At 40.6% G+C, this 27,460-nt stretch overlaps 2 protein-coding genes and 1 long non-coding RNA gene across 12 annotated transcripts in view; 2 read left to right on the forward strand and 1 right to left on the reverse strand.

Annotated features, from left to right (window-relative positions):
* The window catches only part of WNK3 (WNK lysine deficient protein kinase 3), a 185,234-nt gene extending 172,256 nt beyond the window's left edge, over nt 1–12,978 (forward strand). Inside the window, exons 22-23 of the mRNA XM_067722538.1 lie at nt 2,987–3,192; nt 7,196–12,978. Coding sequence (XP_067578639.1) covers nt 2,987–3,192; nt 7,196–7,525 — 536 coding nt within the window. The 3' untranslated portion in view covers nt 7,526–12,978. The remainder of the gene's footprint in view (nt 1–2,986; nt 3,193–7,195) is intronic.
* LOC137216495 (uncharacterized) lies at nt 7,157–21,332 on the reverse strand. Of its 2 annotated transcripts, none has more exons than XR_010939792.1 (4): nt 21,193–21,332; nt 13,768–13,814; nt 9,142–9,217; nt 7,157–7,511 (listed from the first exon to the last, which is right to left on the reverse strand). It is a non-coding gene; the product is annotated as an uncharacterized lncRNA (long non-coding RNA). The 2 variants fall into 2 exon arrangements; XR_010939793.1 differs by lacking the exon at nt 21,193–21,332 and adding an exon at nt 20,565–20,820.
* The window catches only part of FAM120C (family with sequence similarity 120 member C), a 138,650-nt gene continuing 132,055 nt past the window's right edge, over nt 20,866–27,460 (forward strand). For all 9 annotated transcript variants that reach the window (XM_067722539.1, XM_067722543.1, XM_067722542.1 and 6 more), the window contains exon 1: nt 20,866–21,615. In XM_067722539.1, coding sequence (XP_067578640.1) covers nt 20,926–21,615 — 690 coding nt within the window. In that variant the 5' untranslated portion in view covers nt 20,866–20,925. The remainder of the gene's footprint in view (nt 21,616–27,460) is intronic.

The following is a 27,460-nucleotide window of genomic DNA, read 5'->3' on the forward strand; positions in this document are numbered from 1 at the left end:
TGAATCTTTTCTATGAGAATGATTTAGTTAGCCTGTGTAATAGTACTAAATAATATAAAGACAGTGTGATGTTCAGATTAGGAAACTTTTCACTGATGAAGACATCTGTAAGTGATTTATTTCATCTATTTGGACATCTTGTACTCCAGAACTCATGAGGCTAACAAAAGCATCTGCCTTCTTATTTCTGCTATTCTAGATAGACATTGTTTTTATCAATAATAAACAGAAATATTGGTAAACAAAAATTTAAATGAGATTCTAGTTTTCTGAAGATTGTTGAAAGTCAGTATGGTATATTAAAAGAAAAAGTTCTTCTCTATAGGCTTCTCTATAGGCTGTCTAGGCTTTAGAATTCTGGGCCTGGCTCTGCTGGTTTCTAATTGCAAGAATCAGGCATGGGGCTTCCATGGTGGCGCAGTAGTTAAGAATCTGCCTGCCAATCTACAGATTTAGTGCAATCCCTATCAAACTACCAATGGCATTTTTCACAGAACTAGGACAAAAAATATCACAATTTATATGGAAACACAAAAGACCCCAAATAGCCAAGGCAATATTGAGAAAGAAAAAAGGAGAAAGAAAAAGGAGTCAGGCTCCCTGACTTCAGACTATAATACAAAGCTACAGTAATCAAGACAGTATGGTACTGGCACAAAAACAGAGATATAGATCAATGGAACACGATAGAAAGCCCAGAGATAAACCCACGCATATATGGTCACCTTATCTTTGATAAAGGAGGCAAGAATATACAATCGAGAAAAGACAGCCTCTTCAATAAGTGGTGCTGGGAAAACTGGACAGCTACATGTAAAAGAATGGACAGCTATATGTAAAAGAATGAAATTAGAACACTCCCTAACACTGTATACAGAAATAAACTCAAAATGGATTAAAGACCTAAATGTAAGGACAGACACTATAAAACTCTTAGAGGAAAACATAGGCAGAACACTCTATGACGTATATCACAGCAAGATCCTTTTTTACCCACTTCCTAGAGAAATGGAAATAAAAACAAAAATAAATAAATGGGACCTAATGAAACTTAAAAGCTTTTGCACAGCAAAGGAAACCATAAACAAGACAAAAGACAACCTTTATAATGGGAGAAAATATTTGCAAATGAAGCCACTGACAAAGGATTAATCTCCAAAATATGTAAGCAGCTCATGTAGCTCAATGTCAAAAAAAACAAACAACCCAATCCAAAAATGGGCAGAAGCCCTAAATATACATTTCTCCAAAGAAGATATACAGATTGCCAACAAACACATGAAAGGATGCTCAACATCATTAATCATTAGAGAAATGCAAATCAAAACTGCAATGAGGTATCACCTCACACCGGTCAGAATGGCCATCATCAAAAAATCTACAAACAATAAATGCTGGAGAGGGTGTGGAGAAAAGGGAACCCTCTTGCACTGTTGGTGGGAATGTAAATTGATACAGCCACTATGGAGAACAGTATGGAGGTTCCTTAAAAAACTAAAAATAGAACCACCATATGACCCAGCAATCCCACTACTGGGCATATACCCTGATAAAACTGTAATTCAAAAAGAGTCATGTACCCCAATGTTGATTGCAGCACTATTTACAATAGCCAGGACATGGAAGGAACCTAAGTGTCCATCGACAGATGAATGAATAAAGAAGATGTGGTACATATACACAATGGAATATTACTCAGCCATAAAAGGAAACAAAATTGAGTTATTTGTAGTGAGGTGGATGGACCTAGAGTCTGTCATACAGAGTGAAGTAAGTCAGAAAGAGAAAAATAAATACCGTATGCTAACACATATATATGGAATCTAAAAAAATTTTTTAAATGGTTCTGAAGAACCTAGGGGCAGGGCAGGAATAAAGACATAGACGTTTAGAATGGACTTGAGTACACGGGGAGGGGGAAGGGTAAGCTGGGACGAAGTGAGAGAGTGGCATGGACATATATACACTACCAAATGTAAAATATCTAGTGGGAAGCAGCCACATAGCACAGGGAGATCAGCTAGGTGCTTTGTGACCACCTAGAGGGGTGGGAGAGGGAGGGTGGGAGGGAGACGCAAGAGTGAGGGGATATGGGGATATATGTATAAGTATAGCTGATTCACTTTGTTATACAGCAGCCACTAACACACCATTGTAAAGCATTAAACATTAAACATTGTAAAGCATTAACATCTCCAATAAAGATGTTAAAGAAAACAAAAAAAAGAATCCACCTGCCAATGCAGGGGACACGGGTTCGAGCCCTGGTCTGGGAAGATCCCACATGCCGCGGAGCAAGTAAGCCTGTGCACCACAACTACTGAGCCTGCACTCTAGAGCCCATGGGCCACAACTACTGAGCCCGCATGCCACAACTACTGAAGCCCGCACATCTGGAGCCCGTGCTCCACAACAAGAGAAGCCACTGCAATGAGAAGCCTGTGTACCGCAACGAAGAGTAGCCCCCGCTCGCCGCAGAGAAAGCCCACGCCCAGCAATGAAGACCCAACACAGCCAAAAATAAAAAATAAATAAATGTATTTTAAAAAAAAGGAATTCAGGCATGTCAATTTACTTTTTCTGGGCCTCATTTCCCCATTATAAAACAAGTGGTTTGGATTAGACTTCTAAGGTTCTTTCCATTTTTAACATTCTGTCATTGTTTTTTAACTCTTCTAAGTATCTGTCTGAGGAACCTGATGATAAGAGTACAGTTGATACTAATATTTTTGAGATACTATTTATTATATTTGACTTATACCTAAGGTGACCATATAATTTGCCATCCAAACAAGAAGAAACTTTTGAGAGTGAAAGAGATACTGTTAGTAATTACACAAGGACCATAGCTTTAAGCCAGAACTAGAATGTCTGGTTACCCTATCTATACCCAATATGTAGTTCTGCATTACTGGCCAAAAAAGAGTATTTGTTTATCAGTTTTAATTCCTTTTCCTGGTTTCTCTGTTTTTTTTTCTTCTTATAGATCCACTGTGTGCGGCGGAAAGTAGTGCAGCATCATGCCAGCAATCTCCAGCTAGTAAAAAAGGGATGTTCACAGATGACTTACACAAACTGGTGGATGACTGGACAAAGGAAACAGTAGGAAATTCTCTTATTAAGCCAAGTTTAAACCAACTTAAACAGAGTCAACAAAAACTAGAAACAGACAACTGGAACAAAGTATATGAAGTAAGTTGTTTATACCTGACCCTCTTTATTTATGAGAACTAAAACCATAAAGATTGATTCACTTAGGCCTATAGTTATAGTCACTATGATAGAGTGGTGTGATTTGACAACATAGAGACTTTTATCCTTGTCTAGATTCATTATGTCTTTGAGCAAATTAAGTTTTAGGCCAGAGGCCAGCAAACTATTTCTGGGAAGGGGCCAATTAGTAAATATTTTCAAGCCATGTGGTTGTAACTAATCAACACAGCCATAGACAATACATAAACAAGTGGGCATGGTTTTGTCCATTAAAACTTGATTTGCAAAAAGAGGTGGCAGGCTGTAGATTGCTAACCCTTGTTTTAGGCTATTATACCTGAAGGGAAAAAAAAGTATCAAAAAAGAAAGCATCTGGAGTGAGGGTTAATTCAACCTTGTGGTGCAAGAAGAATTTGGGTTTTGAGGAAAAGTTATCTTATGTTAATTGTACATCAGTATTCTCATAGCCAATAAGTTATCTTACGTATTCAGTATGAAAAAGAATTTTAAAGATATTTAAACTAGAATATTATAAAATATATCTTAAGTTTATGGACGAGATGTCTACTTAATTGCATATGTCCTTAGTCAGGTGTACAAGCAATTGAAATGTAGAAAGATGTCCACAATGCATTCTGGAGTGGGAAGAAGACAGGTTCACAGAATAGTATATATAGTATTTATGTAAAATTATATAAGATACATGTATATATGCATAGAAATAGGAAAAGCCATTAAAATATGCTGGATGGTGGAATTTGGGCCTTATTTTACTTTGTACTTTTCTGTATTTGAATTTTTAAAGTATCATTTTTTCAAAATGAATAAATCTATTAAAATGGGAATCAGGGCTTAGAATCTGAACCCATATAATTGAAAGAGATATATCTGAGTGTGTGTGTGTGTTATGTTTGTGTACATATATGTGTGTGTATATATAGTCATTGCATGTAGTTTGGTAAAGAGTCTGAAAATACATTTAGTGTTAACATTGAATAAAATTTTTCAAAAGCCTAGATTTTCCAAACTAGTAAGCAGTGTATCTGCTTAAGGGATCTGTGTATTTATATTATTCCTGGCACCGATTTATACACAGATAGTATCACCATTGTAAAAATTGGAAGCCTTTAGAGGCAAATTTTAAGGCATAAATGTGTTTGTGCTGCCCGTGAGAGATCCTCTGAGCACTATGTGAATGGAGGCCTTTGTTGATGAGTTGGAGGGTGGTTTATTGTGGTATAATGAGAATGTTTGGAAGAAGAGTGAGTAGGAAATGGAGTACGAATAAAAGCGGTGAAGGTCTTTATACGGACTGGGGTTCCAGCGTCAGCTCAGTCATTTACTAGTTGTGTGACTTTAGACAAGTCATTTGTGCGTCAGTTTTCATGTCTTTAAAACAGGGATAATACCTTCCTGCTTTGCAGGATTGCTGTGAGGATTAAATGAGGTAACATCTTTAAAGTGCCTAGCACATAGTAGTATCCTATATATGTAACTATTTTTGTATTTTTAGGTTCAGTTGATTATATCTTTGTGTGGAGAGCCCATCTCACTATCTAATGTTCTTGCATGTTACTGTTCTGTGCCTTAGAAAAATTTGTCACAATTATGTGCCAAGCCCTCTGCTAGGCACTGGGTTTGATTAGCAAAAACAAGTATGTTCCCTGTTCTCATGGGACTTATATGCTGGTGGGACAGTTAGATATGAACAGACTTGTATAAATAAACATAAAATTGCAGCTGTAATAAGGACTACAAAGGAGAGATATAGGATACCATACAGTAAGGGAAATTTGACCTAGTAAAGGGAAGTCAAGAAAAGCTTCCCTGAGAAAGTGATGATTGAGCAGAGATCTGCAGGATGAGTAAGTGTTAACTAGGTGAAAAGGGGAGGGAATATGATTCTAAGCAGAAAGAACAGCATATGCAAAACCCCTGTATGGGGAAACAGAATGAAAGGACTGAAAGTAGGTCCATTTGGCTGAAGTGTAGAGAGCAGAGAGGAGTTGGTGCACAGTGAATCTAAGGAGGGTCTTAAAAGTGGTGATGACAAGGAACTTTGTCTTTATTTTAAGACAGATGGATAGCCATTGAAGCCCTAGGGTTGACATGATCAGATTTGCTTTTTTTTTTTTTTTTTTGCGGTACGCGGGCCTCTCACTGTTGTGGCCTCTCCCGTCGCGGAGCACAGCCTCCGGACCCGCAGGCTCAGCGGCCATGGCTCATGGGCCTAGCCGCTCTGCGGCATGTGGGATCTTCCCAGACCGGGGCACGAACCCGTGTCCCCTGCATCGGCAGGCAGACTCTCAACCACTGCACCACCAGGGAAGCCCCAGATTTGCTTTTTGAAAAGATCACTCTGGCTTGAAGCAAGAAGAAAGATTATTGAAGATAAGGGTAGATGTTGGTAGACCAATTAAGAGTTAGTCACAGTAGGCCCGATAAAGAGAAGTTGAACAACTTTTTAAATAACTATACTTCAATTTAAAAAAAGAGAGAGAGAGAAGCTGAGATGAAGAGAAGTGAACAGATTACAAGAAATGTTTAAGAGATAAAATGGACCAGATTTAGTGATGGAACTGATGTTTGGCAGAGGGGAGGTGTCAAGGCAAGGTTTCTGGCTGGTATAACTGGCTATCATTCCAGCATACCAATCATCAAGAAGGGGAACATGAGCAGGCAGTGTGTTTTGGTAGAAGAAAGATCATACATTTGGTTTTGGTCATTTGAATCTGAGATGCCTTTTAAATATCCAAGAGAAGATTAAGTATAACATGTCATCTCCAATTTTTTTAAAATAAAAATCACATTGTTACTGTTTGTAAAATAATAATGTTTGTTATAGAATTTAATCAATGCAGAAAAGTACAAAATTTTAAAATACCACCTTCAAATCCTACCACCCAGAAATAATTGTCACTAACTTTAGATAAACATCATTTCAGATATCTTTCTATGTCTGTATATGAATACATAGAAATAGCTTTACAAAAATGTGATCATACTATATGTGCTATTTTAAAATCAGAAGTATTTAGTTTTACTTTAACAGAACAAAAATACTGATATGAAAAAGGGATTGCTGGACTTCAAATGTTTCTTTTTTACCTCAAGAGATCTTGTCATTCATTCTTGAGTCAAGCTAAAAACCTTTAACCTAACTGTAGTTTGAAACTTTAGTTGAAAGCGTTTTAGCTTGACCATGAATTTACAAGAACTAAGAATTTGGGACTGATACCAAGCTCTCCTTTAAGTAAGAATTATTTACTTCCATTTAGACTTATTATTCCCATGTGCATAAGATTTCAGTAATCTCTATACATACACATAATTACAATACAATATAATAAGAAGAGTCAGGCAGGAATATGTTTTCTTAGTACTGCCCAAAACATAATTGTCGAGTTTAAATTTCCAAAAATATAACAGAAATGTCAGACTTTAAATAGTGAGTAGGAGGAGGTAGGGAGGTGACATTTCTTGAGCACCTACTATATGCCAGGCTTTCCCCTATGCCACTCTAAATCATGCTCCTCTTTCTTCAAAGAATTATGTAGTAACATGGACTACTGTTGTCTGTGGCCCTGAATGAGAGACTGCCTGGGACTGGCAGAAGGAAGTAAAAATTGAAGAGTAGTGCTAGCACGAGGAAAGGAGACACTAAACTGTGAACAGAAATTTAGCAGGGGTCTTGGAGTTAGCTGGAACTGTGTTCAAATCCTCACCTTACTATTAACTTGCTAAGTGGTGATGGGTGTTATCAATTTTGAGCTTCTGTTTCCTCATCTAAAAATGCCTGCCTTGCAGGGCAGTTACGAAGATGAAATGAAATAAGGTATATAACTATGCTTAGCACACAGAACGTTACTCCAAAAATGGTAGACAGTCAGAATAATAATGGGAGAGTAGTAAGGCAAAAAGAATACAGATGGGTAAAAGTATCTACCAAATAAACTGATCTTTTGTTTTTATTTTTTGTTAGAATACTCCATCTACTATGGGCTACACATCAACATGGATTTCTTCTCTGTCCCAAATCCGTGGAGCTGTCCCAGCCTCCTTGCCACAAGGACTCTCACGCCCTTCATTTCCTGGGCCATTATCATCATATGGAATACCCCATGTTTGTCAATATAATGCTGTGGGGGGGCCAGGGTATCCGGTACAGTGGGTAGGAATTTCAGGAACACCACAACAGTCTGTAGTAATTCCTACCCAATCTGGGGGACTGTTCCAGCCGGGGATGAATTTGCAGGCATTTCCAGCTTCATCAGTTCAGAATCCATCCGCGATCCCTCCTGGTCCCAAGTGAATCAGAGTAGAAGATGAAGAAAAAGGAAATGTTTTTCAGAAATATTTCCAGGACACCTAAGATAATAAACTTTCTTCTTCTTGGGTTCTGCCATATTTTCCCTCGTTTTGAGTTTACTTTCCACTATATATTTTTTTCCAATGTAGTATTTGATATAGCTCATCATCCTGTAGAACTGTGCAGTTTGTACATAGAACACTGCACACAGAAATGTTTTTTCACTTCAAATCCTATCCTCTTTGATACTTGATTTTTTAAAAATACTGTTCAGAATGCTTTAATAAGCTCAGCTTGAGCATTTCCATTTCCAGGACACTTTCCATTATTGCTGCTCTCTGCAGCTGGATGATACTTTTCTTTAAAAGGTATAAAAACTATTTATATTCCCCTAACATGGGCAAAGTGAGACCCTCCAACAGCTGGAGTCTTATGGGATTCTTCACGTTTATCTTAGGTTTACCTTTCGCAGAAGGCAGGGTAACTTGCTGCAGGAAATGTTTTGGTATATAAAATTAGAATAACTTTGTCAACCAATATAGAACATGAGCCCTTTTTAATGTGATTTTCTTCCCGTCGTCACAGCAGTAGGAGTGAAGCCTTGTTTTAGGTGAGGCGGAGAGAAAGGAAAAAACAGAACTGTAACAGTTCCTTGATTCTGCAGATACTGTAGCTGCTTTAGGATTTCCATAGTAATTCAAAGCAGCTATCTCTGTTTCTCATGTGCACACTACATTGTTTTTGAGCATCTGAGAGGCATTGGTTTGGCTTGCATTCTTTTGCAAGGGATGTATTGCAGCTGATGTGAATCTCATTTGGGGGGAATCTTAGTGTTCCTAACAAAGAGGATTCAAGTTACACCTCTATTAGTCCATTCTTCTGAAGTGAAATTTACTTGACACAGTAGGTTTTGTAGGTTTTGAGACTTACACATGAAACACTGGCTTTACAGGGTTCTAAGAGATGTGGGGTATACATTGTCCTGCAGTAGATAGTAGACCCTCAAACGATACTATTTAAGTTGCCCTTAGCTTTTTTTTTTTTTTGGATTACCTTTTTTTCAGTTGTAATAGTTTCCTTGTTAGTATCTAGCATCTTAGATGATTTTAGATCTCAGATGATTTTGGCAGCCTCTTTAGAATCTGAGAGAGATCACTGTCAAGTTGCACTTTACTGGGTTTTATCCAGTTTTAGGAGGAGGGGAGGCAATGTCAAAATATACATTTTTAGTTTTCAAGAAGGTTAACTGTAATAATCTTAAAAGGCTGGTCACAGAGTTACCTAATGCTCAGTCTGTGAAACCCAAATAGAATTCTAAAATGGTATTTATCGACTACCACATATAAAGATGTTTAAAATACTTAGTTTTCGCTCTGAAGATTTCAAGGTCATTTCTAGTACACATTTACGTAATAACAAGTTGTCTACTGGTCAACATTCCAGATGATCACCCAACATTTCTGTTGACAGATTTTCCTCCATATTCCTCTAAAAATTTTACCCCGTGATCTTGCCAGGTAATGAGGAAAACTTAATGGGTGTACCTTTTTTTGCACAGTCTACTTTGTGACATGCAGTACACTTTTTCAAAAAAAACAAATGTGTCTTATGTTACTTACCTGAGGATCACACTCAGCATCATGAAGATTCTGTTGCTATCATTTGGGGGCATCCAGGGCAGCATTTTGAGAATTGCTGTTGATAAGAGCCACAGTTTTCTTTTAATAAAACATATTCTGGTTTGGATGAGTCTTTCTAAATCTTATGTACAGATTCTTCAAATTTCTTCTACAGTATTGATTTGCAAGTTGAAGTGGTTTTAGGACATTAGTGTAATGCAAATTCTTGCATTGCAATTTTCCATGTGTACAAAAACAATGTGCCTAAAATCCGTAATTCTTTAAAACTGCTTGTGTTTCATTATTAGAGTCAGCTTTGTGTGATTACATTGAGACTTACAACCTATAAAGTGAAAATACTGCAGGTTTTATGATCCCTTCTTCTCGAGTTGCAATCCTTTTAAACAGTGTACCCCAGGATGAAAAAAGCTCCATGGATGACATGCACAATTACATTTATTAATGGCTGCTCTACATCAAATGTCCCACATTTTGCCACCACCTCTGTTTTATGTATAATTCATCATTCTTTTGCCTGCAGAATTTTGCAGTGCCTTGTAATATTTAGAATCTTTTCAGATTTTTTGCTGGAAAGAAAAGTAGTCTTCTAAAGTTTGAAGATGGTGAGTAGTGTACTGCTGTCTCCATGCTGACTGCAGTAGTTGGGTTAACATATGTATACATGATGTATATGTAACATGTATAAGTTTAAAAATACAGAAAAAAGTGAGTTTGTGCAGAAATGAAGAAAACAGTGTTATTCACATCACTGTGGGTTTTTAAGTTATTTTTTTCCCATTACTTAAATATTTGATTCCAATTACAGTCACTTTGACTGTAAATATTAGCTAGTTTTCTATCTAGGGGTTTTGCATTATTTCATAATTTTGCTAAATCATATGGTAGTGCTGTTTTCATCCTTGCTGAGGTACTTCCCCCCCCCCCAGAAATAATTAACTCTTGAGGTAAAGCTCAGAAATTCCCTTCTTACTTAACAAAGAGCCTACTATGTAACAAGGGCCTTCTTCCCATTTCCAACACACACACACAAACCTGTCCTTTCCATTTTCCTTCTTGTAGAAAAAAAAAGGTTATACTAAACCATCCCACTTGTAAAGTTTATTTGGGGGTAGTCTGTGTGTCCAACCACCATGTTTACTTCTCAAAGTGCAAGTCTGATGAATAGTACTGTATCTCCATATGTGGCAATGTGAGCATTTCATCATGAATTACCTGCTGCTATGTTTGTGAAGTTGGGTGTAACATCATAAGAATATGAAACCAGTATTGGTGTAAATCTAATGAAAATAACCCTATGTATATTTGTAGCAGTCTTGAATCTCTAAGGCAATTTGCTGTAGTATAACAAATATCCATTTCGTTTTTCATATTTTTCTTGCCAGTTTTATATCAAGCATGAATTCTAATGGTTTGACAGCAAAATTATCTGTGAAAGTTTAAAAGGCACTTTTCTGCTGTGATTTTTGGATTGAGTGTGGAGTGTTATGTACAGTATGATGGGATGTATCATTTTAGAACCGCAGATTTAATTCTACTCCAATTACATTTGTTTATCTACCTCTTTTTCAGTGCTGTTTTGGGGTACACATGTAAACACTGCCTGTGAAACTTGCTTTTTTGCCTTGATTCTCAGTATTCTTTCAGGTTATAAATCTGGCCTGCTAACTATGAGTTTGAAATGAGAAGGACCATCACTCTGGTACCAATCTAAGTGACGAGAGCCACATGCTTCTGTGAAATAAGCTTTGGGGATTTAGGGATGGAGAACAGAGAAATAAATCCAGCTGGTGGCAATATAGGACTTAGTTGTAGAAGTTAGTTGCAAAATAAACAAATGATAAGAAAGTACCTAAATTAGACAATCTGGTGCCTGTAACTTCGTATCTTTTTTTTTGCGGTACGCAGGCCTCTTGCTGCTGTGGCCTCTCCTGTTGCGGAGCACAGGCTCAGGACGCGCAGGCTCAGCGGCCATGGCTCACGGGCCCAGCCGCTCCGCAGCACGTGGGGTCCTGACCGGGGCACAAACCCGCCTCCCCTGCATCGGTAGGCGGACTTTCAACCACTGCGCCACCAGGGAAGCCCTGTAACTTCGTATCTTTTATTAGAGATGCGTTTCTTGTCTGTGTGCCTAAAGGGCTATGGGTTGAAACTGCTTTAACTATCACAATGAAATATTTGACAAATATTACAGCAGTGGCCCATCATTCAGCATATTAGCATACTGCTAGGTATTTGCAATGATATTTTATTACCTTAAAATGGCCATATGCTTTTAGTTGAATTGTAGTTAGTCGTAACTGTTTATCCAATCTCTAAAGTTTATTGGAGGCATTGACTTTCTTCTTTGCTGTCTTCTCTGAGTGATGAAAATGATGCATTCTCTGTTTTTTCCAGAAAACTGAGCAAATGTTTGTAAACCACATGTTATTTGTTTCACATGTTTACTGTGTGTAACACTACAGCATGTTTAATGTTAGTAAATACTGTATTTCAGGCTTCATGTACAAGTACATTCCTGAGGTATACTTGCCATCAGTTTGGGATTCAGTTATTTAATCTTCTGTTTGGTTTAGAAGAATCTTGAGATATTTGAGGTGGTGTGCAGGCCATTTTCTAGAATAGATTGTTCATTTTTAATCCTGTAGTTTACTGGGGACTTGTTTTTTCCCCCTTTATTTAGAAGATGAACCAGTAAGGGAGCAGGGCATAGGAAAGGTCATTGATTTGGTAAATGTAATTTCTGGGATTGAAATAAAAAACCCACAAACAATCCAGACTGTAAAATGGTGACACTCAAACTTGGTAAAATCCTTTGAAGTGAAGTTAGTATGAAATTTTTATGGAGCCAGATGCTTTCAGGTCACCCTGGAAATAGTCTTTGTATGTGAAGGATGAACACAAACATTGGTCAGGGACCTTGACAGCCACCATTGGCAGGGGCCTGGGATAGTAACTAGGTTACACTTAGTTATTTTCAACTGAGATAGCTGGAAGATTATATAAACCAACAGCTCCCATTCTGGAAGGTCTTCTTTTAATTAAAAAAACCTCCAACAGAAAGGCCAAAAGTCAAGCAAGAAGGGGAGAAACTGGGCTCTTGAGAAAAAAAAAAGTGCCAGTGAAAAATAAAATTCCTAAATGTGTGCTTGTCATCTTTCCAGTTTTTTTTTTAAGTTGCATTTCTTCTCCGTTATAATTTAAGATTTCAGATTGAGGTTTGTGGTCCAGAACATACCCTCAGCAGAAATAGTGACTGATTGGAAAGTGCAGTTGTTCAAGGTCTGTCATGCTCAATCACTTAAAGCTGTAATTTGTTTGATATGAATATTAAGCATGTAGACCTAGTGCAGCATGGGAGCCACTCAGGAAGTTTATGCAATTAATAAACTTTCATGCATAATTAATTTACTATGAAGTATGCAGAGTTTCAGCCACTTCTCTACACTTAACACTTAGTTGTATATGTGAACTCTCTTTTCTTAATTGGGGAATGTAGCATTATATGGAATGTTGTTAAACCTAATTTTAATCCTTCTTGACATTAACTTTTATTATTTTTTTGGTAAACCAAGTGATCTGCCTTTAAGCAGTTGTCTGATTTTGGTTCTTTGAAACTGATTTTTATTTCATTTGTATCCAACCATTTGTTTTGTTTCCTGGAAATTTTGTTTTGAAACAGAAAATAAAGGCTGTGTTAAAATGAGTATGTTATCTTATTAAAACGCTGTCATAGTCACTGCAATCATCTGGCTTAAACTGGTTCTTCATTTACCAAATCTAATTTAGCAGATTTAAAAACTTTAGTCCTATAGATATGTTGGCTGAATAAACTAAGCTGTGTGTTACCTCTTGATTTATAGCTCCAACAGATTTTGAGTTGGACCCCTTGTCCTCACTTGTCAATGAGCCATAATTGGAACAGTCACTACGATTTACTGAGTACCTACTGTGTTAGTTAGGCTTGTGATAAAATTCATAAAACAATCCTATAAGCTAGATCTGTTACTGTCTCTACAGAGAAAATTTGAGAATCAGAGAGATTAAAGAATTTACCAAGGTACCATAGCTAGTAAATGATGAAGCCTGGATCCAAACCCAGGTCTGACTCCAAAATTCATGGGAAAAACCTCAGGCCATACTGACTCTCAGATGTACTGTAATAATAATACTCAAAATACATTTAGACTACGTTTTCAACTAATTATTATGATTAGTACATACGCTTTTCATATATCTTTCATGAGGTTATGTCCAGTGCTTGTTTTATAATTTTAAGAGAAGTATATGTTTATGGTACAAGCAAGAATTCAAAATGTGCCCTTTGTGTAAATTTATTAAGGAGTATTTCCTTTCATATTGACAGTGTTTATGGTCCACCTTCAGAAAAAAGTGCATTTGGAAATCTCCGTTGCACATCTTTCATTTACCACACTACAGTGACTTGGGAAACTGTCAAATGAGGTCAGATCCCTTGTTCATTTGATAATTTAGGTAGAAGAATCATGCATATGTTTATGCAAACAGCCCTGGAGGAAGAATAAGAGGCCTATCAGAAATATTCAAGATTAGATGAGGATTTGTAAAGTGTTTTTAAAAATCTATTACCTTGATTTTATGACAATGACTCCAAGGTATTCTCTCCTAGGTGATCCCTAAAGGGAGGATACAAGGTACACAGTTGAACAAACACAGGTTTTTTGACTCACAGACCCCTCAAACCTCTATTTTCTCATTTGTACAATGAGGTGGTTGTGAGTATTAAATGAGATATGTCCCAAATTTGCTAATTGTGCTTATTGTTAGACATCTCTAGTGACTTTCACAATAAACTTGCACTTGGGAAACCAGACTGGTTTGGAAATGGGCCCTGGTTCTTATTATAGTTGCTACAGATACCACTTGGAGTTCAGCAGACCTGGATTTGTATTCTAGCTTTGTGAACTTGGAAAATTACTTAACTTTTTAGCTTCAATTTCCTTATCTGTAAAAAGGATAACTGCTTCACTGGTGGTATTTTGAGACTAAATGAAAAAACATAAAGGGCTTAGCACTGCACCTGGCACGTAGTAGGTCTGCTCAAATAATAGTAACAGCTACTGAAGGGACCTTACATATCACTAAGGAGGAAACAGTCATAGAGATGTGACAAAACTGAACTCAACCTGTGAGTCAACGTGAGGTCTGTTGGTGAAAGATTGGGTATTTGCCCCAGTGGTGCCAGATGATGTAAAGTGAGGTTCAGAGATGAAAGTGTTTAAGTTGGGGGATAAAACACCATAAAACCCATTTAAAATGTGCCATCATTAATGAGCACTAGATTAAAAGAATCAGATGAAAGAATTAAGTCTGTGACTAAAGAATTTAGAAGGAGCTGAAGTAGTAGGAGTTGGGGAAAAGACGGTGGGTCTTAAGACAGGAGCTCAAGACAGAAATGAAATAAAGCATAGATGATGGTCTGAATAGGAGCAGGACCTTGGGATAAACAGATGAAGAACTGGAAAAGACTAGTTCACATGCCTGTTACAAATTTGTAAGATTTCTCCATTCCAGTTCAGAAGTTCTCATCGCTGACTGCATATTAAAATCACCTGGGGAGGTATTTTTAAAAATTAGTGTCCCTGGGCTTCCCTGGTGGCGCAGTGGTTGAGAGTCCGCCTGCCGATGCAGGGGACATGGGTTCGTGCCCCGGTCCGGGAAGATCCCACATGCCGCGGAGCGGCTAGGCCCGTGAGCCATGGCCGCTGAGCCTGTGCGTCCGGAGCCTGTGCTCCACAACGGGAGAGGCCACAACAGTGAGAGGCCCGTGTACCGCAAAAAAAAAAAAAAAAAAAATTAGTGTCCCGGTTACACAGCAATGTGAATATACTTAACACTACTGAACTGTATACTTAAAAATGGTTAAGATGGTAATTTTTCTGTTATATATATTTTACCACAATTTAAAAATAATTAGTGTCTGGGCCCCATTCCTATAATTAGTATTGTTTTTAAAAGCTCCCCAGGTGATATATTAATATCATATTAAACTAGCTAGGGTTGAGAACCACAGTCCTTGCTTCCTTTACTAATCAAATGACCTCCCTGCTATTATTGCTGGTTCAAGAAACACAAGCAACATAGCAGCCTTATTAGACCTTCTAATGAATTATTTACTATTACCATATAAGCTTACAGCCTCTCAAACAGCCCCCAAGGATTTGGGCAATAGATAAAGCTAAGTGGGCCCCTTGCAGAAACTGAACAGCTAGTTACTACTTAGGTGGAAGATATCAGAAGATTGAATCCAATATGAATTTTCGATGCAACTTCTTTATGCTTCTCTCCAGCCTTCATTTTAATAATTAAGGTTTATTAGGTGCTTACTGTGCCAGTTACTATGCTAAGCACTTTAATATACCATTTAATCTTCAAAAGTTTCTGAGGTAAGTACATTACCATCTCCCTTCTAAGCTCCTTGACTGCCTTGAAAACTGTTTTCTCCTAGCCCAGCGTTATTCCTGGCATGTAGTAGGTACCAAATAAATCTGTTGAATAAATTAATGAGTCCCTATTTCATAGATACAATAAGGGCTCAAGAGGTTAAATAACTTGTTAGTTATATAGCAAATAAGGAGTTGAACTGGTATTGGAGCCAAGATCTCAGCTCCAAAGCACACACTTTAACCACTATTCTGTGACATCTACTGTCCCTTTCTACTTTCAGGGCTTTGGCCTCTGTTATCTCTTCCCTCTCTATGGCCTATGCCTAGCATAAAGTTTCTCTTGTACTATATATGTTAAGATTCTTGTTTGTAAGTAATAGAAACCCAATTTGAACAAGCTTAAACAAAAAAGAGGGATTTATTATAAAGATGGTGGTGGTGTCTCAAAACACCCAACGATAGTGCAGATGGGCCTTAGGAACATAAATCAGGTGCTTGAATGCAGCCAGGATTTTTCATCTCCCCTCCTCCAGCTCAATCCCAAATTCTCTGGGAAGGTACATATAAAGAATAAGCTCCTGGTGCAACCATGAGGGTAAGGTAGAGAAAGTGGTAGAAAAGGGGTTCTGGGGAGACAAAACAGACGTTTACCTATAGTCCTCCGTTTGACTGCCCCGTAAACACATATGCCATTTTCCCCATACCTACAATTCCACAAATGTCCACACCTAACAATCTATGGACAACTGCAAGTCACATGCAACTACTGTATCCAGAGCAACGGCACAGCATGGACATGCCCCTTCCTCATCTAGTTCAGTGGCAATCTAAATGTGGATCGTCTTGATCCTGCCACTCCCTGATAAACTTAACTGCCACCAACAGATCTAACATGCAATAGTAGAGAAATATTTAGATTAACCACTAAGTTCCCTTTTATGAAAGGAGAGGGGCACAACTTTATCAGCCACCAGTCCAAGTGTGCACCATTTCCACCTGGATAGGAAGGAAGGAAATAAAGTACGGGTATAGAAAAACTTACGGGAGTCATTTTATTGATGCTTCTTTTTGCTTTACCAGTCTGTACTTGGGCCTGCTCTAGAAGAGCAGTGATTCTCAAACGTAAGGGTGCATTAGAATCACCTGGAGAACTAGTGTGACCTGCAAAAACTCTCGACACAAACACTCCATTCAAACACCTACACTAAGAGACTAGACCAAATTTGGCTTCTAGCCTCCTAAGTCGGAGTCTCTGGGATGACCCAATTTCCATCTGGAAAAGCTCAGGCTGTAAAAAGAATTTATAGCTTACTCTAGCTGACACCTGACAATAGACCCCTGACCTCCCTTTCTTAGAGCATTTACCAAAAAGGGCTTAAAATTATGACTTCTTCCCCTGTCCCTTTGAGATGTATATGTATCTCCTACAACTCCAGAGTGTGTGTCTCAAGGACCATTCCTTTGAAATGTAGTCATCGGGAAGGCTAGGGCCTCTGTCTCCCAGTAACTGTGGGAGGATATAATCCTAACTTAAATAATTGCCAGCTAGCAGACACAGCTAGCCTAACTGCATTTACGCTGGCCAACTCTGTAATTTTTCACTTCCCTGACTCTACTTGAGCCTCTCCTCGCTCCTCCTCCCTCCTTTTCCCTTTAAAATGCTCAGTCACCTCTGCACAAATGGGAATGGAGCTCTGCTTTTTCCCCTACTATCAGTAATTGAATAAAATCTGTCCTCATTGCTTTAACTAATGTCAGGCTTTGTTTATCTTTGACACCATTTAAACCACACATTGCTAGCCCCACCCCCAGAGTTTCTGATTCAGGAGATCTGGGGTGAGTCCCGAGAATTTACATTTCTAACAGTTCCTAGGTGCTGATATGCCGATCCAGGGACCATACTTTGAGAATCACTGCTGGCTCATGGTCCCTGTTCACTAGATAGGATTTTCTAGTGATACAACTTCCTCAAAACCTCATATTGTAAGGCCAACTGGCCCGAGGCAGGGGAACACAATCAGATTCACAGGTTGCATCAGACCGAAATTCTCCGGACCACCCAGTTCCAGAAACTGCCCTGGAGACATTCCGGACCACCCAGTTCCAGGAACTGACCTGGGGACTTTGAACCCGGCCCAGCCTTCCCGCCTTTCGAGGGGCGGGACTAACGGTCCCCCAGGATACCCGAAAAGACCACCAAATAAGGAATACCCTGCGCCCTCCCAGATTCACCACACCCCTTTCCCTTCTTCCCCTATAAAATCTTGCCCAACCCTCGCCCGGGTGCGACTTCTCTGGCCCCATTCTCTTGGACCAGTGAACCTCGCCCAGGAGCGCTCCTTAATAAAGCTCACTTGAAGCTTTCCTCTGTTTCGCGGTGCCGTTTGTTAAGATCCGACCTTACACATATGACTGCCTGTTAATTTCATTTGAGGGGCCTCACAATGCTAATAACAAGTGCCAAGAACCTTGTCAACTTATGCTCTTTGAATCTTCAGATTTGCTAAAGGGAATAATCACCCTGTTGCAGGTTTCTATTTATTTTTTTTCTTCCTTTTTTTTTTTTTTTTTTTTGCGGTACGCGGGTCTCTCACTGTTGTGGCCTATCCCATTGCGGAGCACAGGCTCCAGACGCGCAGGCTCAGCGGCCACGGCTCACGGCCCTAGCTGCTCTGCTGCATGTGGGATCTTCCCGGACTGGGGCACGAACCCGTGTCCCCTGCATCGGCAGGCGGACTCTCAACCACTGCGCCACCAGAGAAGCCCGGGTTTCTATTTCTTAGCTCTCTACCTAAAGACTTGGCTCCTTCTCCCTGGCATTATGCTCAAGGTCTCCAGTTCAGAGCGTGGATAGGAAACAGGTTGAGTTCAACGATGTGAAGCCTCTCTTTTCCGATCTGCTCTGGGAATGTTACACTTACCCTCTCTTCCTTGCATTCCAGCTGAATGCATGTACAGAGGAAGAGATCATCACATTTGGGGGAGCTGGAGAACAAGGAATACTGTGGTGGCTTGTAAAGATAACCTCTTTCCAGTTCGTTGGAAACTGGATGCCAGTTTCCTAATTAGTGGAACATTTAAAATGAGACAATAAATCAGCAAAGCCCATGAATATCTAATCATTAGCAACTGCTAAACTCTTGATATAGGCAGGGCTGCTCTGCTTTTGAGTCTCAAGAGCAATAAGCAACTGCTTCGCTGCCAAATAACACAGAATGCCAACTTCCAATTAACGATATGGGAGATCTCCAATCTTTGCCAGTTCCATAGTTTAGGGTCTATAATTTGCCACACCCCATTTCTGGTACCAGTTCTTGAATTAATAATTTTTTGGTCATGAGTAGTTTCTAACCCAACTCTATCTTAAAAATAGTAAGGATATGAGGTTGCCTCAGAGAAACCAAGGGCAAGAATGCCTGAGGAATGATCTAGAACCTGGGTCTTAAACACGATGAAGACTCCCTATCTCCCATCTCTGCTCTAGAGTCTGCGGTTTTTTCTCTTCCTGCAGACCAGCATCTTTTACTTTTGTCCCTCTGATGGGAAAATTGACTACTGACAGCTTCGAAGTTTTACACTTAGAGAAAAACTGATCTCTCTGGTCCAATTCCAAATTTCTAGGGAATGAGATTCTGATCGACCCAGCTTGGATTCGTTATCTACCTTTGACCCAGTCAGCGATGGTTAGGGTTAACATGACAGTTTTTGTAAATGGGGAGAGGGTTAATTCCTAGAAAAGGAGGGCTGAGTAGACAATCCAACAGGTGTCCATTATACTAGAAAACTTCTATTCCTTTCATCCACCATCCCTTCAAGCCACTATTCCCTCCTTTCACTGCTTGTTTTCACAGGAGTTATTTATGTGCATTGCTTCAACATCTACTTATTCTTTGCCAATCTGGTTTGTTCTATCTCCACTAGTCTTTTATGATAAATTTCTTTATGGAGCTTGAAGATTTTTCAGCTTTTGTATCCTAATACACTGTTCTCAGATTTCATTCACCCTGACTACTCTTGAGTTCTAAACTTTTGCATTCTTACTCGGCCTGCCATTATCTCCCACCTTCTATTAAGTTCCAAGCCAGATCTGACTGCTACGCACTGTTACAGAACAGAATAGATCTTGTTTTCTACCCTCCTCTGGTTTAAACAGTGTGCCCTAAACACCAGTCAGCCAGAAGACTGGTCTATATCTGAATCAAACAAGGAGAATGCTGAAAATATTGAATAGATTTTCAAAAGATGATTCTGTACGTCTGGAATTGGAGCCCTTACCGCTATTTTTCTAGAGCTCCCCGGCAGATCGATTGATTCACAATGTTTGCAAACAAAGGTCCTAACCATAGGACATTGTAGCTCAGTGAGTACCAGAAAGGTACAACTTGTAGCTTAACTTGTGTTGGTGCTTATCTCCCTGACCAAAGAGCTCCTGAGTACAATGGATATTCGATTTCACTTTGTCTCTGCATTGCCTTGGGCAAATAAATTATACAATTTTCACCATTCATAAACTGGGGCCAAGAACTCTTCCTCAAAGAATTACAGTAGCTAAAAGTTAAGTGGATTGTTACAGAAATGGTGGTTATTATTTTTACGTTTCATATGTGTCCTTTCTCATTCATTAAAAGCTACGCACATTATTCCCTCCCCCCAAAGGAAAATTCTTCCTCCTGGGAAATTTTAGCATACTTTAGCTGAATTCAATTAAACCACTCTACTTCCTTTCCCATGATGCATCACTCCCCCCCAACTCCTTTTCTTGGGAAAGGCGGTAAATAGCCTGAAGCAACTCGGTGGATGCGAAGAGCTGGAGTGCAAATCCTAAACGCATATCACGCCCCTCCCCTTGAGACCCAGTGAATGCAAGGGCTGACAGGGGTGGTAATCTTGTTCCAACACTGTATCCCGAGGCCGTAGAGGAGACTACAACTCCCAGAATGCCCCGCCCCGCTCCCCCTCCTCCAGCTAGAAAGCGTGTACCATAGAGAAGACGCGGTAACGTGGCTCCTGGAGGTAGAAGTAAGAGGCTTCACCCCTTTTGAAGCGGTGAAGAGCGGCCATAGAGGGATAAGAGAGAAGTGACTAGAGGCCGTCATCGCTTTTATCCTCCCAGCCTCTCGTGAGTCCGGTCGGCCTCACCACTCCTCTCCACCCAAATCCAGTCTGTGGTCTCCTCCCCACGCCTCCCTTATTCCCTCGCTAGCTCACCCCGCCCCTCGGGAATCCTTTGCCCGCCCCCTCGCCCCCCGCGGAGTGCGCACGCGCCCGCCCCCAGCTTCGCGCCCAGATCGCCGCCTAGCCTGCTCGCGCAGCCGCCGTCTCGTCTGCCCACCGACGAAGCATGGGCGTCCAGGGCTTCCAAGAGTTCTTGGAGAAGCGCTGTCCCGGGGCTGTTGTGCCCGTGGACCTCCTCAAACTCGCGCGTACGGTCTCGCGCCAGCAGCAGCAGCAGCAGCAGCATCGCCCGCTGCCGCCTACAGCAGCCCTAGCGCCCGGGGCTCCACGCGCCGCCAGGGGCTCCGCGCCTCTGCAACCGCCGCTCGCGCCCGCTGCCTTGGGTGCCTACTCCGGGGGCGCGGGGCCGACTCGGCACCATCACCCCGCTCACCACTTCCACCATCACGGCCAGGCGCACCCCGGGCTGCACCCGCCGCCGCCGCCCCCTCCGCTGCCCGGGGCCCGGGTGCTGGTGGACGCGGGCTCAGCGCTGCCTCGGCTTTATGGCGGCTACCAGACGGATTGGGTGTGTGGCGGCCAATGGAACGCCATGCTGGGCTACTTGTCAGCGCTATGTCAGGCTTGTGCCTATCCCGGCGGCGACGGCTTGGAGCTGGTGGTCATGTTCCCCGGGGGCCTGGGCAAGGACCGGCTGGCCGAGTGGGGCCGTCGGTGCCAGGCCGAGCGGCAGACAGCGCAACTGATCGTGGGACACGTGGGCAACAAGGGCACCCCTCCTCCACGGGCCTGGTTCCTGCCACCGGCCTGCCTGAGCCACTGCGTGAGGCTAGCGCTCATCCGCTTCCGGGTCAAGGTGAGGGAGGGGCCGGATCTTAAATAATACGCCCCACACCTATTCCCTCCCAACTAAACACCTAACCACCCACCCACTTACCTGTCTCCCATCCACCCACTCAGCGCCCAGTCAGCTAACCCACTTGCCTAACTACCCTCGATCATTTTATCCATCTACCCAACCCTTCATACCACGCCCTACCGATTCGCTCACCTGCATAACCACATCTCTACCCATGTCATCCCAATAACCCCCTTTATCCAATTGGCCTATCCCTAGGCTTTAGCAGAATTTGTTTTGTAGCCCCATCTTTCTCCTGCAGTCTTCTGCCTCAAGCTGAAATGCCATTTTCCAGATTTTTCCAGTTGACATCTCTCTTCTGTGTCTTTTTCCAACCTTGCAGCAAATCAGTTAAACTTGTTAATTGAGCACCTTTCTTCTACAGCTTTTCCCCGAATTTTGAACCAGTGCTTCTTTTGCACCCATCTGTTCATTCAGCCTCTTTCATTTCAACATGTTTCTACCTCATCCTTCCTTAGCCTAAACAAACGAACAAACCCACTGGTTCAGTCGCTTTTAAACAAGTATTAACCCACTAAGAGTAAGGGGTTTAAAAGACATGTGAGACATGGTTCCTGCCCTTGGAAAATCAAATATATACACAGGAAACATTTATTTAATGGTATAAATGTGTATGTGATTATGCTTTATGGTACAGATTGGTACCTGTTTTGTGTGTGGGGGGGAATGTCTGTGGGCTAAAATGGTCAGAGGAGGCTTCCTTGAAGAAGTTGGACCTCACCTGGGTCTTCAAGGATGAATTGGATTTGAATTGGTTACAGGTTTGGGAAGAGGCTTATTTAAGCAGGAGAAAGAAAATGAACAGAAGCAAACGGGAATATCAAGCATGTGAGGCCCCACGGGCAGTTCAGTCTAATCTCTACATGTAGTTGGTCACTGCATATGGGGCCTGGAGAACAGCTTGGCAGCAACCCCAGTTCTTGGCACAACTGCTATTGCTCTATTGCTTTTCCATACTCTTGGGTTTCAAGTTCCTACGTGTAGGGAATAGCAAGGCTTGAGAAGTAAAGGAGGTGGGCAGGAAGAAGAAAAAGAAAAGCAGTACAGGGTTGGGTAGGACAAAACCACAAACCCATTCCCCAACCAAGGCTCTTGGGGATGTGTGCACAGTCAGAAGATAGGATATGGAATTGTGGGAATCATAAACTAAAGAAATGGTGCTGGGTGGAGTAATGAAAAAAATCTCAGCTGAGAGACTGAAAGACCTGCATAAAGAAACTCACAGTGGTCATAGAGCTTGTGGCTAGAGTCCAGTCATGCTAGACTCCTTGTGCCCAGCATCTAATCTGTGCGTAGGCTGGGTAATTATAGCTGTTTTTAATGTTTTTTTAAAAAAATTCAATCACGAGCTATCTCAAACATACAAAGTAGGAGAAAAAATATGTCAGACACTCATTTGCTTGCCTTCCTGACTGAGCATTTTTCAGTAGATTCTTCTTTTATGGCCATTCTTTCCACTTTGTTTTCACTGCTACCACTCGAGCTTTAAGGACTTTTTACCTCATTGTCATTAACTTGGTTGCCGGCAACAGTGACTAACATTGATGGAATGCTTACTATGTGCCAGCTGCTAATCTGTGTGCTTTAACAACAACAACAAAAATGATCTCATTTGATCCTCACGATAACCTGTGAAGCAGTATTAGCCGTTTTTCAAATGAGGAAACTGAGGCACAGGAGGTTTAGAAACTTGCCCAGAGTCACCCGGCAATAAATGGCAGAGCTGGGATTCTAGGAGTCATGCCCAGGCAATCTGACTCCAAAGCTCATGCTCTTAACAACGGTGCTCTAAGATGAATCTTTCTAAAGTGCCGGTGTGATTAAATCGTTCCCACACTGGACTAAAATCTTCCTTGGCTCCTGGGTAAAGACAGGTCTGGGCTATTCATTTATATTATTTATTGAGTGCCTGCTATAGGCTAAGTACTGTACTGGTTGCTGAGGATTCAGAGTGAAGTAAGGGGATCCCTGCCCTCACGGAGGTCAGAGTTTAGTAAAAGAGTCAGACTGAAAACAAGAGTTGCAGATACCGTGAGCTAATTGCTAATGATGAAAAATGTGGTCCCTGTAGGGGGCATTGGTTAATTCTGGGTGAGGGCGTGAAAGTTGGGGGAGGTTTCACAGATTGGTACTGAGCCTTGAGGAGGGCTGGGAAGGATGGTTCAGAGTGGACAAGGATGTGGAGATATAAAATGGCCTACTGTGAGCTCTGAATAGATTTTGATTGGAGGTTGGCAGGAATTGAACACTGAGTATGGGTTTGAGTTTTTCCAGCTTTTTTGTTCATACACCTCATCAGTGAAAATTTTTGAGAAGCAACCCTAATATGGCCTACTAAGATTCTTCATTAAACATAGTCTTATTTTTAAAATCCCAGCAGTTTGTAAAAAAATAAGATGGATTGATAGGTGATAAAGCAAATGTAGTAAAAATGGTAGAATATCAGTCGTGACTTTTCTAATGTTCACTATAAAATTATTTCAACTTTGCTATATGTTTAAAGTTTTTCTTAATAAAATGTTGGGGGGAAATTTCCCAGCAGCTCTCTTCAGTCATGAGTGCCACCGTTTGTGAAATACATGTCTTGTTCCCCATGCTAGATTATAAACAAACTCTTATCTTTTCATAGTCTCCATAATAACTTGTATATTTTAGGTGCAGGATACATTTTTTTCCCTGAATGAAAAGGTTAGTGATCTAAGAATGCATTGTAGGAGTGACTTTTTAAAAGTGTGTAGTGTGGCTCTTAACATAGTGGATTTAAGACTGGCTCCAAAAGTGCATATGTAAAGTATCTGTAGCTGTTATCAGTGAGTGAAGTTTTCTCTCCTAGTTCTGGTCAGTGATTGTTGTTGTTGTTGCTGTTGGAGTGATGGAGAACTTCCTGGTTTGTAACACAGACTTGAAAGGTATTGGTTAATAACTCATTGTGGTTTGCCTTTTCAGAGGAGTGTTCCACTATCTTGGAGATAGCAGGTTTTCACTTGAATGATCTGCATGCCTACCATATCTTTTGATTGAAATGCTAGTGCTTCAGAGCAAAACCCACTAGTGTTTTTCTCCTCTCCTTGGTTCTGTTCTTGAGACTAGGTCACAGGATGGGCCTTTATTCACAATCTCATTTTCATTTGTGTTAGAGAAATAGAGATGGAGGGATTACATAAAAAGATAAATTGCTGGGCTGTCTCTTTAGCTTTAGACAATTTAGGACTTTCCATGAAAATATTCAGGGTATATAACTGGGATGAATTTTGTCATTTGGTTTGTTTCATTTGTACATTCTGCAAACCTTTGTAAGTTATCATTGCCAGTAGCAGAAAAATTAAGTAAAACCACAAATTGCTACCTGATCTCTTCCTAAGGGTCTCACAGCAACCCTAAAGCAGTTTTAGAATGTGGTTTGAAAGATGATGTGGGGTGGTTAATGGGATGAATACTTTGTTTTAATGGTTAAATATATATATTAGAAAAAAAGATAACGCATGAAACCCGCAGTTTCACAGCTATAACTCTTTAGAACGAGGCCAATTAAAGAAGTAAGTTGGGGCTTCCCTGGTGGCGCAGTGGTTGAGAGTCCACCTGCCGATGCAGGGGACACGGGTTCATGCCCCGGTCCAGGAAGATCCCACATGCCGCGGAGCGGCTAGGCCCGTGAGCCATGGCCGCTGAGCCTGCGCGTCCGGAGCCTGTGCTCCGCAACGGGAGAGGCCACAACAGTGAGAGGCCCACGTACCGCAAAAAAAAAAAAAAAAAAAAGAAGTAAGTTGATTTAAAGAAAAGTATTAAGGTTCAGTACTTGGATGTGGCAGAAATCATGTTGATGGTAAATGAATAAGCAAAGTTTGAGAAGGCTGACCAACAGCTGATGCCATTTTGTGCTTTCGTTCTCTAGAATACAGTATAGCAGTGGCTGCTGTGCCTCCTGATTATTTATTTATCCTCAGTCATTGACACATCCTGAAACGTTAGTGACTCTTCTAGATGCTCTAGTGGTAGGAAAAATTATCATAATAGTAATTAGGTCTTCTTGAGCACCAAGTTATATATAAAGTGCTTTTTAAATAGCTTGTTTAATCCTCATAAGCTTGCAAGAATGCGTGATATTCTTCCCATTTAACGGTTGAATAACAGGTGCAAAGAAGTGAAATGATTTTTCTTTGGTCTGGACACTAGTAAATGGTGGGTAAAAATCTGTTCTGGATCTGTATTGCTCAGTCTCTTTCCACAGTTTCACCACACAGTTTCCTTTCTGTACATTCTTGTGTAAGATTGTATACTTTTACTGGCCAGATAATATGCATAGATGCATGAAGAAAAATAATAATAAGTAGATTTATTGAGCACGTAGTTTGTGCCAGCATTGCTAAATGTACAATACTGCCAGTACAAGGCAAATGTGTAAGCTCAGTGCCAAGTGAGTGAGTCATATAGTGATATTATAGGAATTCAAAAGTAGCAATCTCTTTCTTCTCTGCATTTTAAGTCTCTCTCTCTCTGGTTTCTTTCACTTATAGGTATGTAAGTGTATACAAATAACCTTTAAAAAACAAAAACTTCCCCTTTACTTTGTAATTTCCTTAAGCCATTATCCTTATCCCTGTTCTTCCCTTTTAACCATTATTCTTGAAAAAAGAAGACCGTATTAGTTCCTATTTCCTAGCCTATTGCCACTTGATATGTGATGTCACCATTCTGAAGGCACCAAAACCATTTCCATTCTTACCCTTTATTGGTCCTCTATGAGATAATTGACATGAGCCATCCTTTCCTTGAATTTCCTTTCTTGGATTCCATGATGCAGCTCACTTCTGATTCTCCTTATAAGTCTCTAGTTCTTTCTCCTCCTCTTACTGCTTCCTTAAGCATTGGTGCTCTCAAGACTTCTGTCCTAGTTATATTCTTCTACATTCATTTCCTGAGCAATCTTATCCATTATTATGGCTTTAGATGTTAACTGTATTCTGATTATTCCTATAGCTCTTTCTCTACCCCTAAGCTCTCTCATGAGCTTTTGACACATCTTTTCAGCTTTCTACTACTCGATGTCTTATAGGTCACTCATACTAAAAACTATCCAGGATGGAATTCATTATTTTCCCCAAAAACTTGTTCTATTTTTGGAGTTCTCTTTTTCTATGGATGTCGTCTTTCATCCATTTCAAGCCAGAAACCATGGAGTTCTTCTCAATTTTTCACTCTCCTGTCACTTCCCATATCCACTCGGTCACTAGATCATGTCACCTCTACCTCAGAAATGTCTACTGAGTCCAGCTACTTCCACCCCCATTGCTCTAGTTTAGGCTGCCATCATTTCTTATCTGAGCCATGAAAATTGCCTCAACTTGTTCCTTTACCACTCTCGGGACCATAGTCCATCTTCTACATTGCTGTCAGAGATACTTTGAAAACCAAAGTTGACTTTTGTCTGTGCCTGAAGATACCCACTGGCTACTTTTTGCCTACCCTACTAAGCCCAGACTTGTCAGCATGGCAGACAATGCCATTCACAGTCTGATCCCAAACTCTCTCCAGCCTTACTTGGTGCTTACCTTTGCCCACACCTGTTCCAACCGTTGGAATGTCCCAACCATTCTGAACTTTTCTGGCTTCCTAGACATACCATGTCCTCTCACATAGTGCTTTTCTTATTTTACTCTCACCATTGTGTAGCCAATTCATACTTATTCTTGCTCAAAAGTTATCACTATGAAATCTTTCCCAGCCAAGGTAAATGATGCCTTCCCTTGTGCTACCAGAGTGTTCTTTTTACCTCTCATATTTT

This window comes from Pseudorca crassidens, chromosome X (genome assembly GCF_039906515.1).
Source record: "Pseudorca crassidens isolate mPseCra1 chromosome X, mPseCra1.hap1, whole genome shotgun sequence".
Classification (NCBI taxonomy): Eukaryota; Metazoa; Chordata; class Mammalia; order Artiodactyla; family Delphinidae; genus Pseudorca; species Pseudorca crassidens.